Source organism: Haliotis asinina, chromosome 9 (genome assembly GCF_037392515.1).
Source record: "Haliotis asinina isolate JCU_RB_2024 chromosome 9, JCU_Hal_asi_v2, whole genome shotgun sequence".
Classification (NCBI taxonomy): Eukaryota; Metazoa; Mollusca; class Gastropoda; order Lepetellida; family Haliotidae; genus Haliotis; species Haliotis asinina.
The window spans coordinates 21,991,542-22,004,048 of NC_090288.1; the positions used below are offsets into that span (position 1 = coordinate 21,991,542).

The window sequence follows — 12,507 nt, forward strand, 5'->3', positions numbered from 1 at the left end:
AGTATTGAAAAGTACTAAAATAATGTATGGCCATTTTGACGTTTTGGTATGGCCATTTTGACGTTTTGGTATGGCCCTTTTGACTAGGGGTTGAGGCCATTTTTACTTTTTTTGTGTGGCCATTTTGACTGATAAAAGATTTATGTTAAATTCGAGAGATTCGAGAGTGGCATTCTAGAAGTTGGGGAGTGCAAGACTGACAAACTTTATGGATCACAACGTCTTTATTACGATAGTGCACACTCCATCCGTCTCTGGCTCCGTCTATGTGAGTACTGTACGTAGTTATGTAAATGTACGTGTCCGTGGACTGACCAGAACCTTGCGCACCTCTGCACCCTTCTCTGGATTCACCTATGGTATTTCTGGAAGATTTCGCGAAATGTTTTGGGGATGTTTCCATTACGTTTTCTTTTCCTGTTAGATGGGGTACGTTCGTGTAACTACTTAATCAGTGTTAATGTATCTGGTTAAAGAGGAGACACAAAATATAGCTGAGATCACCATGGACGATCTAACAAATACCAAGGCGATGCACTGATCAGCAGTGTGACAATGACTCAGCCAAACTGTGACACACATGAGTATATTGTACGTAAGCTTCGATAGATATACAGGCGAACATCGCAGGGCAGTTGACACTTAATTGCCACCAGGTGGCGTTGACATTGAAAACGTCTAGCATGGCGGACCAGTCTGAGGTACGGATCTTGAACGGGGACAAACCCCCGGACAGTACGACATTATCAGCCAATGACCTTGCAAAAAAGTTGCAGAAGACTATGCTAAGGTGAGTTATTTATTTATATGTGTGATTTCGTTAGTAAATCTTCATTACAGAGGTTAAACGCTAACTAAGAATAGAATGTCAACAAACAAGGTTCTTTCACCTCACCTGTAGTGCACTGTAGATGAGTGCAGATGGGTACTAAAGGTACTGTGTATTGCTCAGATTCCACGTACTCTTGGTACTGTATTTCCACATGACTGCTCCTACCAAGCAATATGTATGTGACAATTTTCAGTTACCAAACTATTATTGGGAAGGGTACGGGCAGAACTCTTACCTAGTAATTAAGTTTCAAACCAGATGTCAGTTATGTTCTTGTACGTTGGCTAACTATTTAACTAGTTCATCAGGCTTGTACTAGCTCAATCCTGTTCATTTTGACTATGTACTCTTTCAGGACATATAAATAGAAAAGGATTGTAGTGGTAAATTATGCAGTGATATACCAATGCCAGTTCTACAGACATTCCTGACTTAGTGAGACTCAGAGCGTCAGGCGACCATCACAACTATCTGTGATCACAGCAGGACCAGATAACCATATATGACATATTAACACTGTGCAGTTAATGGTGGTGCTTTGACATTTTCTACTGTAATAACAGAGCATATTTGTGTTGGGTGGACAAGCCTTCCTCCTGACACCTGCCGTGACCCTTGATTAATGAGAGAATCAACATCAGTATTTACTTGGCACAATTTTGTGTTATGTATACCAAAGTCATTCATCAAGTAGCGCTGGTGAAAAAACATGTCTCTCCAAACTCTGTTTTATTCACACCACAATATTATAATACATATAAGAAATGAATTCTATAAAAAGTATAATATACCTGGCTAAAACAATGTTGGACATTTGTAATATATTTACCAAACATGTTCTGCATAGGCTGGTACAGTGCCTGGTGAAAACAATGTTGGACATTTATGATATATTTACCAAACATGTTATACATATATCTGATTAGAAGTAATAGAACAATGTTGGACATTTCGTTTTGGAAATGCAGTGAGCCTTCATTCAGTCACAGAATGTTTTGAACTATTGAATATGTTGCTAATCACCATTAGATACTATACATACATGAAATCCTTTTTTATGATGGATTGATAGTTGTGAAACATACAGCCTGGGACATTGGTTGTGTACAGAAATAGGATGTGTGAAACCGGTTTGGTTTGAGTCCTTTGGGCTTCACATGCTCTTTACTGGCACCGCTTCAGTGGTGTAGTGGTTAGAGCGTCTGCCAACAGCGCAAAAGGTCACGGGTTCGATCCTGGCTGCATCATACCAAAAGACTTTATAATATGGTACTTGTTGGTCCCTGTCTGGTGCTCAGCAATAATGGGTACAACGAGGACTGGTCAGCTAGGAGCAGCATTCAAAATAATCGCCTGCCCGAAAGCCCAGCACTGGTTGTTATTGTTATCGGGCTGGCATTTTCAAATATTTGCAATATTTGTGGCCTTCAGTAAATTAACTTTAATAACTTCCATATTTGTTTCCTTGTTAATGTTTCGGAATGATCCATGATCCTTCATTTTACGATAACTTACAGTTTAATTTCCTGGTATCTCAACATTTTGGACATGGGTGTGTCAGCACCAGTCTTCAACAGATAAAAACCTCTCTGTCCTACAGGCTTCACAGACTGGTTGTGTAGAAACTGTATACAGTATAGTCTATTTTGGTTTGATGTCAACAAATTAGGCCCAGACATATCATTTGGGGCCTGTAAATTTTAAAGTCTGCATGCAGCAGCAGGCCGTGATAGCCAAATGCAAAATAACGTGTTGCAGACAGTGGCTAGGAGTCAGTATAGTGTGTGTGAGTTGGATGTTCAAATGATTCATGCTCAACTGTAGCATGGTATCTCAGTGACAGCATGGTATCTCAGTGAGCTAGCACTAAAAAACCAGCTAAGGTCTGGGGTGGTACAAACAGCCACACGTACACATCAAGCACATCGTCTTATGAGTGAAATATTTTGAAGTGTGTCTAAACCCCATTTTATCTGACCTCTTGCTGACCTTCATACTTGCACACTAATAGAGAGGGCTACGTCACCTTTCTGGAATCAGGTGACTTAACTTAAAAGGTCACATGCAACCAAAAAATCAAACATAATTAAAACACAGTTATGATTTATTCATGTATATAAAATGCATTGCTGATTAAGAAAAAAATTAACAAAATTATAAGCGTACATAATCGCAAATCAAAAGAGAAATATTTTATACTTGGGTTTACCTTCCTTGAAATGAAGCGGGTGCAATACCAAACAAAGTCAGAGCCGGTGGATGTGCACTCAAGTGTAGTGAAGCCTTTTCACTGGCCTCTAGTTCACTTGCAGATATGCTTAGCCGGCTCATTGTTTATGGCTTATAAGCATGATAGGTGTAAATTTCAAACTGCATGTGGTCAATGATTGAGGTTGTGCATTGCAAATTGTCATTAGCAGACAGACAGGCAGGCATATAGGTGTCAATATGCCAGACACTGACTCTGTGACTAAAGTCTGCTTATCACAATCAACATGGTTTTTTGTTGTTGCTGTTGTTGTTGTTGTTTTTATGTAGCGAGTAGATTATTTACTTGTTTGTGTACACAACCAAGATTAGACTACTGCTCACAACCTCATACTAGTGCAGGCATGCTGTTTCAAGCTCCGCAAACCTATTCACTGTGCATGTGTTATGAATGATTGCAGCATAGCTGCTGAAACTTTTTTCCCTTAGCACTGGTGGAAAATTAATGAATAGTTTCAGCTCCTGTTTCGCAGGCTTTTTTTCACATTTCACATTTTCTTTTTCAACTTAATAGGCTGAATTGGCATTTTGTTTCTGTAAGAGCATATCAAAAGGTATGAGAATCTGCAAAGTTGTGTTTGATGTTTCATGTGTCTTTTAACAAAGAAAGGTACAGGTTGCAAAACAGATACATGCACACAGCTCTTTATCCCAGTAAGACCAGATTCCTGATTTGACTTTTACCAAACATTGGAATAGTGTAGTGAATAATGGAAGTAATGTCTAGATGCTCAGTTTGGGATTGTGCTTCAATACAAGAACATCTGCAACACTCCATATATTTCCATGTATGAAACTGTACATTACATTGTTTCTGAATGATTGATTGCTACAGGATGTCTGTATTTATGGAAATGATAAGGCTTTATTTGATCTGTATTGATATGAATTCTATTCTATAAATTGTTGTATCTTTCCCTGCTGGCCCAACTTCTAAATTTATGCTTCTCGGAGAGTTAACACTTGGAAACCATTATCCCTAATTCGATTTGATATTTATTTTTATATTTTAATGATCTGTTTGAATTATTTTCACACAAAGAGAACTTAATTTTGACTCCAACTCAAGCAGTTTTGAGTGCTGAGAAACCTGATTGTTTGACACATGGCTAAGAATGTCAACACTGATAGCTAAATGAAACCTGATGTTTTTACCTGTGTGAAGAATCAAATCGAAAATAATGAAATCAAGGGTCCAGTATCAAAAATGGAATGGAATTGAGGGGTTGATGAATCACTGCAGACCTAATGGGAACTAACAAGGACAATTCATGTTTGTTGAAATAAGTACAGCTTCATGCTTCACTGGTGGGAAACTTACGACAGAACAGATCCACAATTCCTGCTGGTAGGTTGTCTGTATATGTTGCTGCCTGAATTGCTGTTGCAGGTTGAAGGGGGATTTCATGACGGGGGAGGGCCGTGGCGTCAACTACACCGATCTTGCCAAGAGTGATGTTTTCAAAGAATATAAGACTCAGACTGCGCTCCTGCACAACGTGAGTCTGGACACTCTATCACAAAATCAATTAAAGGCTTTCTTCATCAGTATCCTTCTCATCTTCTGGTCACATCTCGGCAGTACACAGGCGGTATTGTTCTTCAGGTACTGTGTCAGATGGATGTAGAATTATGTTATACTTCACCGTTCCTGCATTTGAAGAAGAAATACACTGCCCATCTTAAGTATTAAATCAAAAGCTTTCACTATTCTTCAGATTTAAGGGCCCTAAACATGATGACACGACCTATTATGTTACTGCATGTTTTAGAACAGCCAGAGTTTGGGCACAACATGTTTCACCTGAATTGTTTGTTTGATCAGTGATAAGAAATGTACTTCAGTGTTTATTGTATCATAACTCACAGTTCACAGTCCAGGTCAAAGTTTGATCTGTGCTGGTACGTCCATGTGCCATTCAGTGGAAGGTCACCCTTTATGTGAAACTGATGTTGCAGCCTGCTGTTGCAGCCTGTTGTTGTAGCCTGCTGTTGTAGCCTGCTGTTGCAACCTGCTGTTGTAGCTTGCTGTTATCACATAACTTCCCAGTTAGAGTTGCTTGGTTGGTTGGTTGGTTGTGTAACACTGCACTCAGCAATATTGGTCAGTTAGGGCTAGGTAATAACCTGTGGGAAATACTGCACATGATTTTTCCAAAGATTTTTCTGTGAGTGCGTTGAGCATACTATGTAATTCCAGGACTCTGGTTAACTTACACTCTCTTCCCAGATCTTTTCCTCTGGTTCTGAACCATGAAGATCTGGGTTTGAGTTGATCACCAGTAATCAATTCTTGTTGGAAGAGGCAACTAATGGGATCAGGTGGTCATACTTGCTGACTTGGTTGACCTCGTCATCATATCCCAATTGCATAAATCAATGCTCATGCTGTTGATCACTGGATTGTCTAGTTCAGACTCAATTATTGACAGACCGCCACCATATAGCTGGAATATTGCTGACTGTGGCATCAAACTAAACTCACTCTGTCACTGTTGTGATACAGGTGTATTAGTAGTTACACTGTGTTCGGAAACGGTTGACATTACTGTAAGACCCTTGTAAATTCCGTAATTCCTGAGGCACAGCCAGTTTGAACACCATGGCAAATCCACCTACATGGTTTTGTATGCTTTGGCTATTAACCAATCAGTTTTTGACAAATGAATAAAATAAAAGTAATAAATTGTGACACAGGAATATATATTCTGATGCAGGCATCTGTGATACATTGTGGACTGATATGTTTGACACTGATGGTACATGCAGGTCCTACTTCACTAACTGTAGTAAATTAACTATCTGTCTGCAGTGATCCACAGTGAAGACCTGTGTAGGTCACGGGGTAGAATAGGCCTTCAGCAACCCATGCTTGCCATAAAAGGCGACTATGCTTTTTATAAGAGGCGATTAACGGTATTGGGTGCTCAGGCTCATTGACTTGGTTGACACATGTCATCGGTTCCCAATTGCGCAGATCGATGCTCATGTTGTTGATCACTGGATTGTCTGGTCCAGACTCTATTATTTACTGACCGCCACCATATAGCTGGAATATTGGAGACTGGCGTAAATCTAAACTCACTCATTCACTCCACCACAGTGAAGGAGTGGCCTACCATGGTAACACCTGAAGTAAACCACCACAGTGAGGCAGTGGCCATACTGGTTAGATAAGTCACACACCTGCAGTGACCCACCACAGTGAGTGAGTGGCCTACCATGGCTACACCTGCAGTGATCCACCACAGTGAGTGAGTGGCCTACCATTGTTACAAAAGTCACACACTTGCAGTGATCCACCACAGTGAGTGAGTGGCCTACCATGGCTACACCTGCAGTGATCCACCACAGTGAGTGAGTGGCCTACCATTGTTACATAAGTCACACACCTACAGCGATCCGTCACAGTGAGTGAGTGGCCTACCATTGTTACATAAGTCACACATCTGCAGTGATCAACCACCAGGGAGGAGTGGCCTACCGTGGTTATGTAAGTCACACACCTGCAGTGTAACATCAGTGGCTCATTGTGATAACCCAACAGAGAGAAATACATGCAGCCCACTAACACTGTTCACAACTGTTAACAGGCCAGAGGAGTTTACTTAACAGTCGACCATTGCTGCAATATCTGAAATATATGACTGTAGGACTGTGTTTGGGATTGAGGGTTCCATGAACAAGTAAAAACAGTGTATAACCAGCCTCACATAAATCAGAGCACCTGTTTGCTTGTTATCTGGATTTTATGACAGCCCTAGGCTATTACTTCTGAGTATGCTACACTTCACACAAAATCATAAAGATTTTGTGTCAGCAAATTGGTATTGCTGTCACCCAGTTCCCATGAAATATATGTGTATATGTACCTGCTTTAGAATTATGAAAACTGATCATCAAATGATATTCAGACTATAGATTGGTTATGCTGTGCACTGTGATTCCATCAAATAAATCATTTGAAATCCTCACAAACTTAGCTTCCAATACTTGACCTAAAGTCAAAAGCGTGGCATTCCAATGGTACACATTCATTTGAAATAAATCACTGTTGAAAGTTATAAGGTGCTGTTGCACCAGTCAGTATTGTCCTTGGAATGGCAGTCAGTATTGTCCTTGGAATGTTAGTATGGCTTTTGGAATGTTAGTGTGGTCCTTGGAATGTTACTCAGTATGACCCATGGAATGTTAGTGTGGTCCTTGGAATGTTACTCAGTATGGACCATGGACTGTTTATTTTGAATAGTCCTTGAAATGTTAGTATAATCCTTGGAATGTCACCATGGTCTATGGAATGTCAGTATGGTCCTTGGGATATTAGTATGGTCTTTGGAATGTTAGTAGGGTCCATTGAATTTTTGTGTGGTCCTTAGGGTGTTAGTCAGTATTGCCCTTGGTATGTCCATCTGTATTATTTGTGCACATGATATTTTAGCAATATTCATACATATTCAAAATCACTCAAGTCACCTTAAGCTCAGAATGAATGGAACAACACACCTGCAGGACATACAGGCTCTGTCGCAAAGACTGTCCATCCTCACATCCATGTTCTGGTTCTTTTAATGTGTGATTGTTGTAGTTCTTCTCACTTCGGGAGGATGGTAGGATAGATGACAGGATGTTTTAGGCATTAGGCTATCCTACTGAACCCACTAAAGTTAGAAGAACTAGAACAATCAGACTGTAAAAGAACCAAAACAAGAATGTGAGGAGGACAGTCTTTGAAATGACAATAACCGCCAGCTTCTGACATTTCTTGCAGACATAGCATGTGCTATTTGTGAATCAGGAGCAAGCGAACAACCTTGCCACAGAGCCTGTATGTCCTGCATGTATGTTGCTCCAACAATAGTTGACCCGTGAAGGTCCCGGGTTAGAATAAGCCTTCAGCAACCCATGTTTGCCATAAAAGGCGACTCAGCTTGTCGTAAGAGGCGACTAACGGGATCGGGTGGTCAGGCTCGCTGACTTGGTTGACACATGTCATCGGTTCCCAATTGCGCAGATCGATGCTCATGTTGTTGATCACTGGATTGTCTGGTCCAGACTCGATTATTTACAGACCACCGCCATATAGCTGGAATATTGCTGAGTGCGGCGTAAAACTAAACTCACTCACTCACTCACTCCAACAATAGTGTCCTGTGTATCTACCCTGACACAGTGTCCTGTGTATCTACCCTGACAACAGTGTCCTGTATATTTACCCTGATGATGGTGATGCTGTGAGGCCGACAGTTGACAGATAGGAAACTTCTTATCTCTCCTGTCTTGCCACGTAAACATTGAATGTGGCCCTGACTTTACATCTTCTTCTGGGGACAGTTGAATGTTATCTCCCAGAAGTCGGTCAGGGAATCATATGAAGGAGACAGTGACACTACTGAGGAAGTAGATCTGCTTCAGGAAGGAATTTGATCTAGGAATATGAAGAACACTGTCATCTCTTTACTTTGTCTATGTGCCTTACTGAATTTATGAGATGCCAGGCTGTGATCGTATGACACTTCAGGAAGATGATCCTCACTCTCATCATTGTTATGTGTGTGTTAGAGCAGATTACATCTCAGTGAGTTCCTGTCTATGCTCACTGACTCATCACTTACACAGCATTGTATTGCCTGCATGTTCTGTCTTCTACTGCTGACAGACCCCCGAGGCAATCAGTGCCCTTCATCATCCATTATTCACACTGATGAGGCTGAATGTACTGGAGATGGTGTATAACCTTAAGTCTATCCAGTGAATGTCACAGTGTGTAATTGATCTTCACGCAAAATGAATATTTAGTTCAAGGTGATACAACCTATTTCATGTTGGTTGGTTGGTTGGGGCAGTTTAGCAAGCAAACAAATGCCGTGTGTTTTTAGATTGTTCCTTGCATATGCTGTTCTCTGTATTTTCCTCATGTCAGACACAGTTTGCTACTGTTTGAGTACGATCCATTGGGATTGGTAAACAAGCAGTATGTTGGTACTGTGTTGGTTCCTGAATACAAATAACTTATACATGACAGTCGTGAGGAGGAAAGCATGCTAGTAACAAACAATGAAAAATAGCTTTCTGAAAATATAACAATCAAAACTTGTTAACATAGCCGCCTATAACTTTAGAATCATTAGTTCGGAAGATACTTGATTGTAGGTTCAATTGCATTTTTAGTAATTTTACTATTACAACACGTATCTGCCTGAGAGTACAATGAAAGAATGGATAGATTCTAATGATTTAAGATTATCTGTAGCAGATCCATTAAAGTGGCCGTATATTATTGATTTGATGTCACATCCTTTAATATAGAAGTGCATTTATGTCTTATATCTGTGTAATAAATGCATGAAGAGAAGTAGTGAACTGGATCTTTGTAAGAGTAGCCACAAGAACATGATGGATTTGAAGATAAAAATTGGTGATGTTTATGTGCATTTAAATCACTGCATTGGAGTCTGAGGCGTAATGGAGAATCTGACGGAATCATGATCCAGAGTTTAAATTAAAGTAGTTTTGACTATTGTTATTTGACACATTATTTTGTTTCTTAAAACTACCAAGAGTAGCTGATTCTCTATGATCAGTAGACAAAGAATTCCACAGTCTTAGTGTATCTGGGAGCAAATGGCAGCATTGCACTTTTGCTATCAATAGTTTGCAGCTTCAAATGGTCAAGGAAACTGTAGTTTGCAGTGTCAGATATCTTAGGCAGGATGAGATTGCTCAAATATTTTGGAGTTAAATCATTAACCATTTCATTGAAAAATATTAGTTTTTTAATGTGTCTCCAAGTACATCATGGTGTGAAATGCTTGCTGCTTGCTACAGTTGTCCCAGACGTGACAACAATAGTCAAAAATATACAAAATAAATTGTTTGTTAAGTTTTCCATGAGAGACAGTGTTTAAAACCTCTAAAACAGTTTATAATGGGTGCAACCCCTTTTGGTGATACAGTTAATATGGTCAGTCTTAAGCAATCTTGCTGTAGAGTAAGTCCCAAATGTTTATTGTCATTAACACCTGTGATTAACGTTACTATCCTCCATTGTTAAATTTAGTTTTGGACTGGACCGCACTTTACCAGAGAGTTGTATAGAATCTGTTTTGTTAGGATTAAATGTAACTTGCCATTTGATTTGTTTGATTTGCATTATTAGAAGCTCGAGAGTAATAAGAGGGTTAGATTCTTTATGGATAACAACTTCTTTATTACATATGATGCAACATTTCGGTATGGATCCTTATACCATTGTCAAGCAAGAGGGTGCACTCCTTTTCAACAAGTTCCCCCCAATACCATAATGCCTCAACTTATATATAATACCTTTATGCCAGACCTTGTCAAAAGCCTTACTCATGTCACAAAATACACAAAATACATCTGAACGAATTTTGGGAATATCCCTATTAAGAGCAGCTACTCTTGCCTGATCTGCAAAGAAAACATTCATAATGTTTGCTGTTTCAGCACTATCATCATATAGTTTGTCATTATTTATTATCGAAGAAAAAGTGCTAATATTGGTGGTAAGTTTACTTTTTATATAATCCTTAACTAGATGCCCCCATGTCTTTGTACCATGTTTATTGTTTATTTGTTCATCTATTTCATTCATGTCCTTCCTCCTTGCATTTCTTACTGCAGATATAACATTATTTCAGATATAGTCAGATGATGATTTAGACATTTTAGTGATTTTATGATGGCGATGGCATTTACAAATCAATTTACGTACTTCACAACTCATCCAAGGAGTGTCCCAGGGCCATATCGTAATGACTTTATTTCGAATATAAATATTGCATAAATCAAGAATTGCACCAGTCAAGTAATGTGCAATATGGTTAATATTTTCAGAGGCAAAGATAGCGTGACAATCAAGAGTATATAGGGCATTTTAATCCTGTCAAAATTAGCTAGAGTACAATTGTATGTTTTTCTCTTGTAATTAATCAATTTTGCAATCGACTCATTGATACTGACATATACAGTTGTGTTTTATAACTTGTGTCTGTAAGAAGATCAATGTTGAAATCACCATGGAAATTTTCATCTGTAACAGGAAAGGCAACAGTGTAAAACAAAACAACATAGAACATCATCTGATCACTGAACCAGCATGGTGACCCATCTTAATCTCGGCCCTGCATGCTGCTCAGGGTACACGAGCGTCTGTTATATAACACAAATGTGTTGGATGGATTGAACTTGACAAAATATTTTACAAGAGAGACAGTGTGACAAATATTAGCAAGGGACAATGGTATGTGACAAGTATTAGCAAGGGACAATGGCATGTGACAAGTATTAGCAAGGGACCTATATAGTTTGGATATCATTTTTTTGTTGGGGTAAGTTACTCTTTATGAATTATGACAGTTACACATAGAATTCTTTCATCAGGATTGAATACACAATACAGAATTAATCCTTTGGAAGTTTCATAGCATTTGCTCAACGGAAGTTGCACTTGAGTTCCACATGCTGCCTGCACAAACGAACATATATAGATATACACATACATATACACATATATGCATATGCACGCTTACACATACATACACATGCACCTATATACACACATGTGTACATGTACGTGACTTCCACAGGTTGGTCTACGCAGGTTGACTTCCACAAGTAGATCTCCTCCATAGGTTGGCCTCCATGGGTTGACCTCCACAGGTTGATTTTCATTTATATTAACTTGATTAGCTGTTGAGGTCCAAGCTGTTGTTTTGGTGTAGATCAGATATGTAGCGTATCTAGGCATTATAGGTAGACAAATATATCAGATGTTTGTCATATCCGGCCTTTATGGGTAGGCAAATAGATCAGATGTTTAGCATATCTAGGCATTATGGGTAGACAAATAGACAAATAGATCAAGTGTGTTGCATGTCCGGGCATTATGGGTAGACAGATAGTGCAATAGTATTTATATTTGATCACAGATGAAATATTTACTCTAATGACAAGAGCACTGAACAATCCAGACCCTTTGTGTTCCTTAGAGGCAAGAACAAACATATGCAGATAAGTGGATCAGTCACTGTGAATAATGGCTGTATTGGGCCACCCATGCACGTATTAGCATTTAAATGGACATTTTATTGCCAAGCTTTAAATTAGCTGAAGTTGTGTATATTTATGTGGACAGTCTTTGACAAGCCACAGAGTCAGTAACCTGGGAGGCAGCTGTAATTGGGTCTACTGCTGGAACAGCTATATATCCATTTACATGTCATGCTTCAATGGGTCTGAGTAGAGAGCTAGTGTGCATGAAGACCCACAGTGCAGGGAGTGGTGGTGATTGGGGCCATGTCATTTATCACACCTACCAACCTTGCAGTCTATTAGAGATAGGGCACGCAATAAGGAATAAGTAAACAATGCTTTTTTTCTAAATA

General features: G+C 39.3%; 1 protein-coding gene across 1 annotated transcript in view; it reads left to right on the plus strand.

The window, feature by feature from the left end:
* Window positions 1-643: 643 nt before the first annotated feature.
* The window catches only part of LOC137296268 (uncharacterized), a 36,808-nt gene continuing 24,944 nt past the window's right edge, over window positions 644-12,507 (plus strand). The window contains exons 1-2 of the mRNA XM_067828020.1: window positions 644-790; window positions 4,491-4,648. Of these exons, the coding sequence (XP_067684121.1) occupies window positions 684-790; window positions 4,491-4,648 (265 nt within the window). The 5' untranslated portion in view covers window positions 644-683. The remainder of the gene's footprint in view (window positions 791-4,490; window positions 4,649-12,507) is intronic.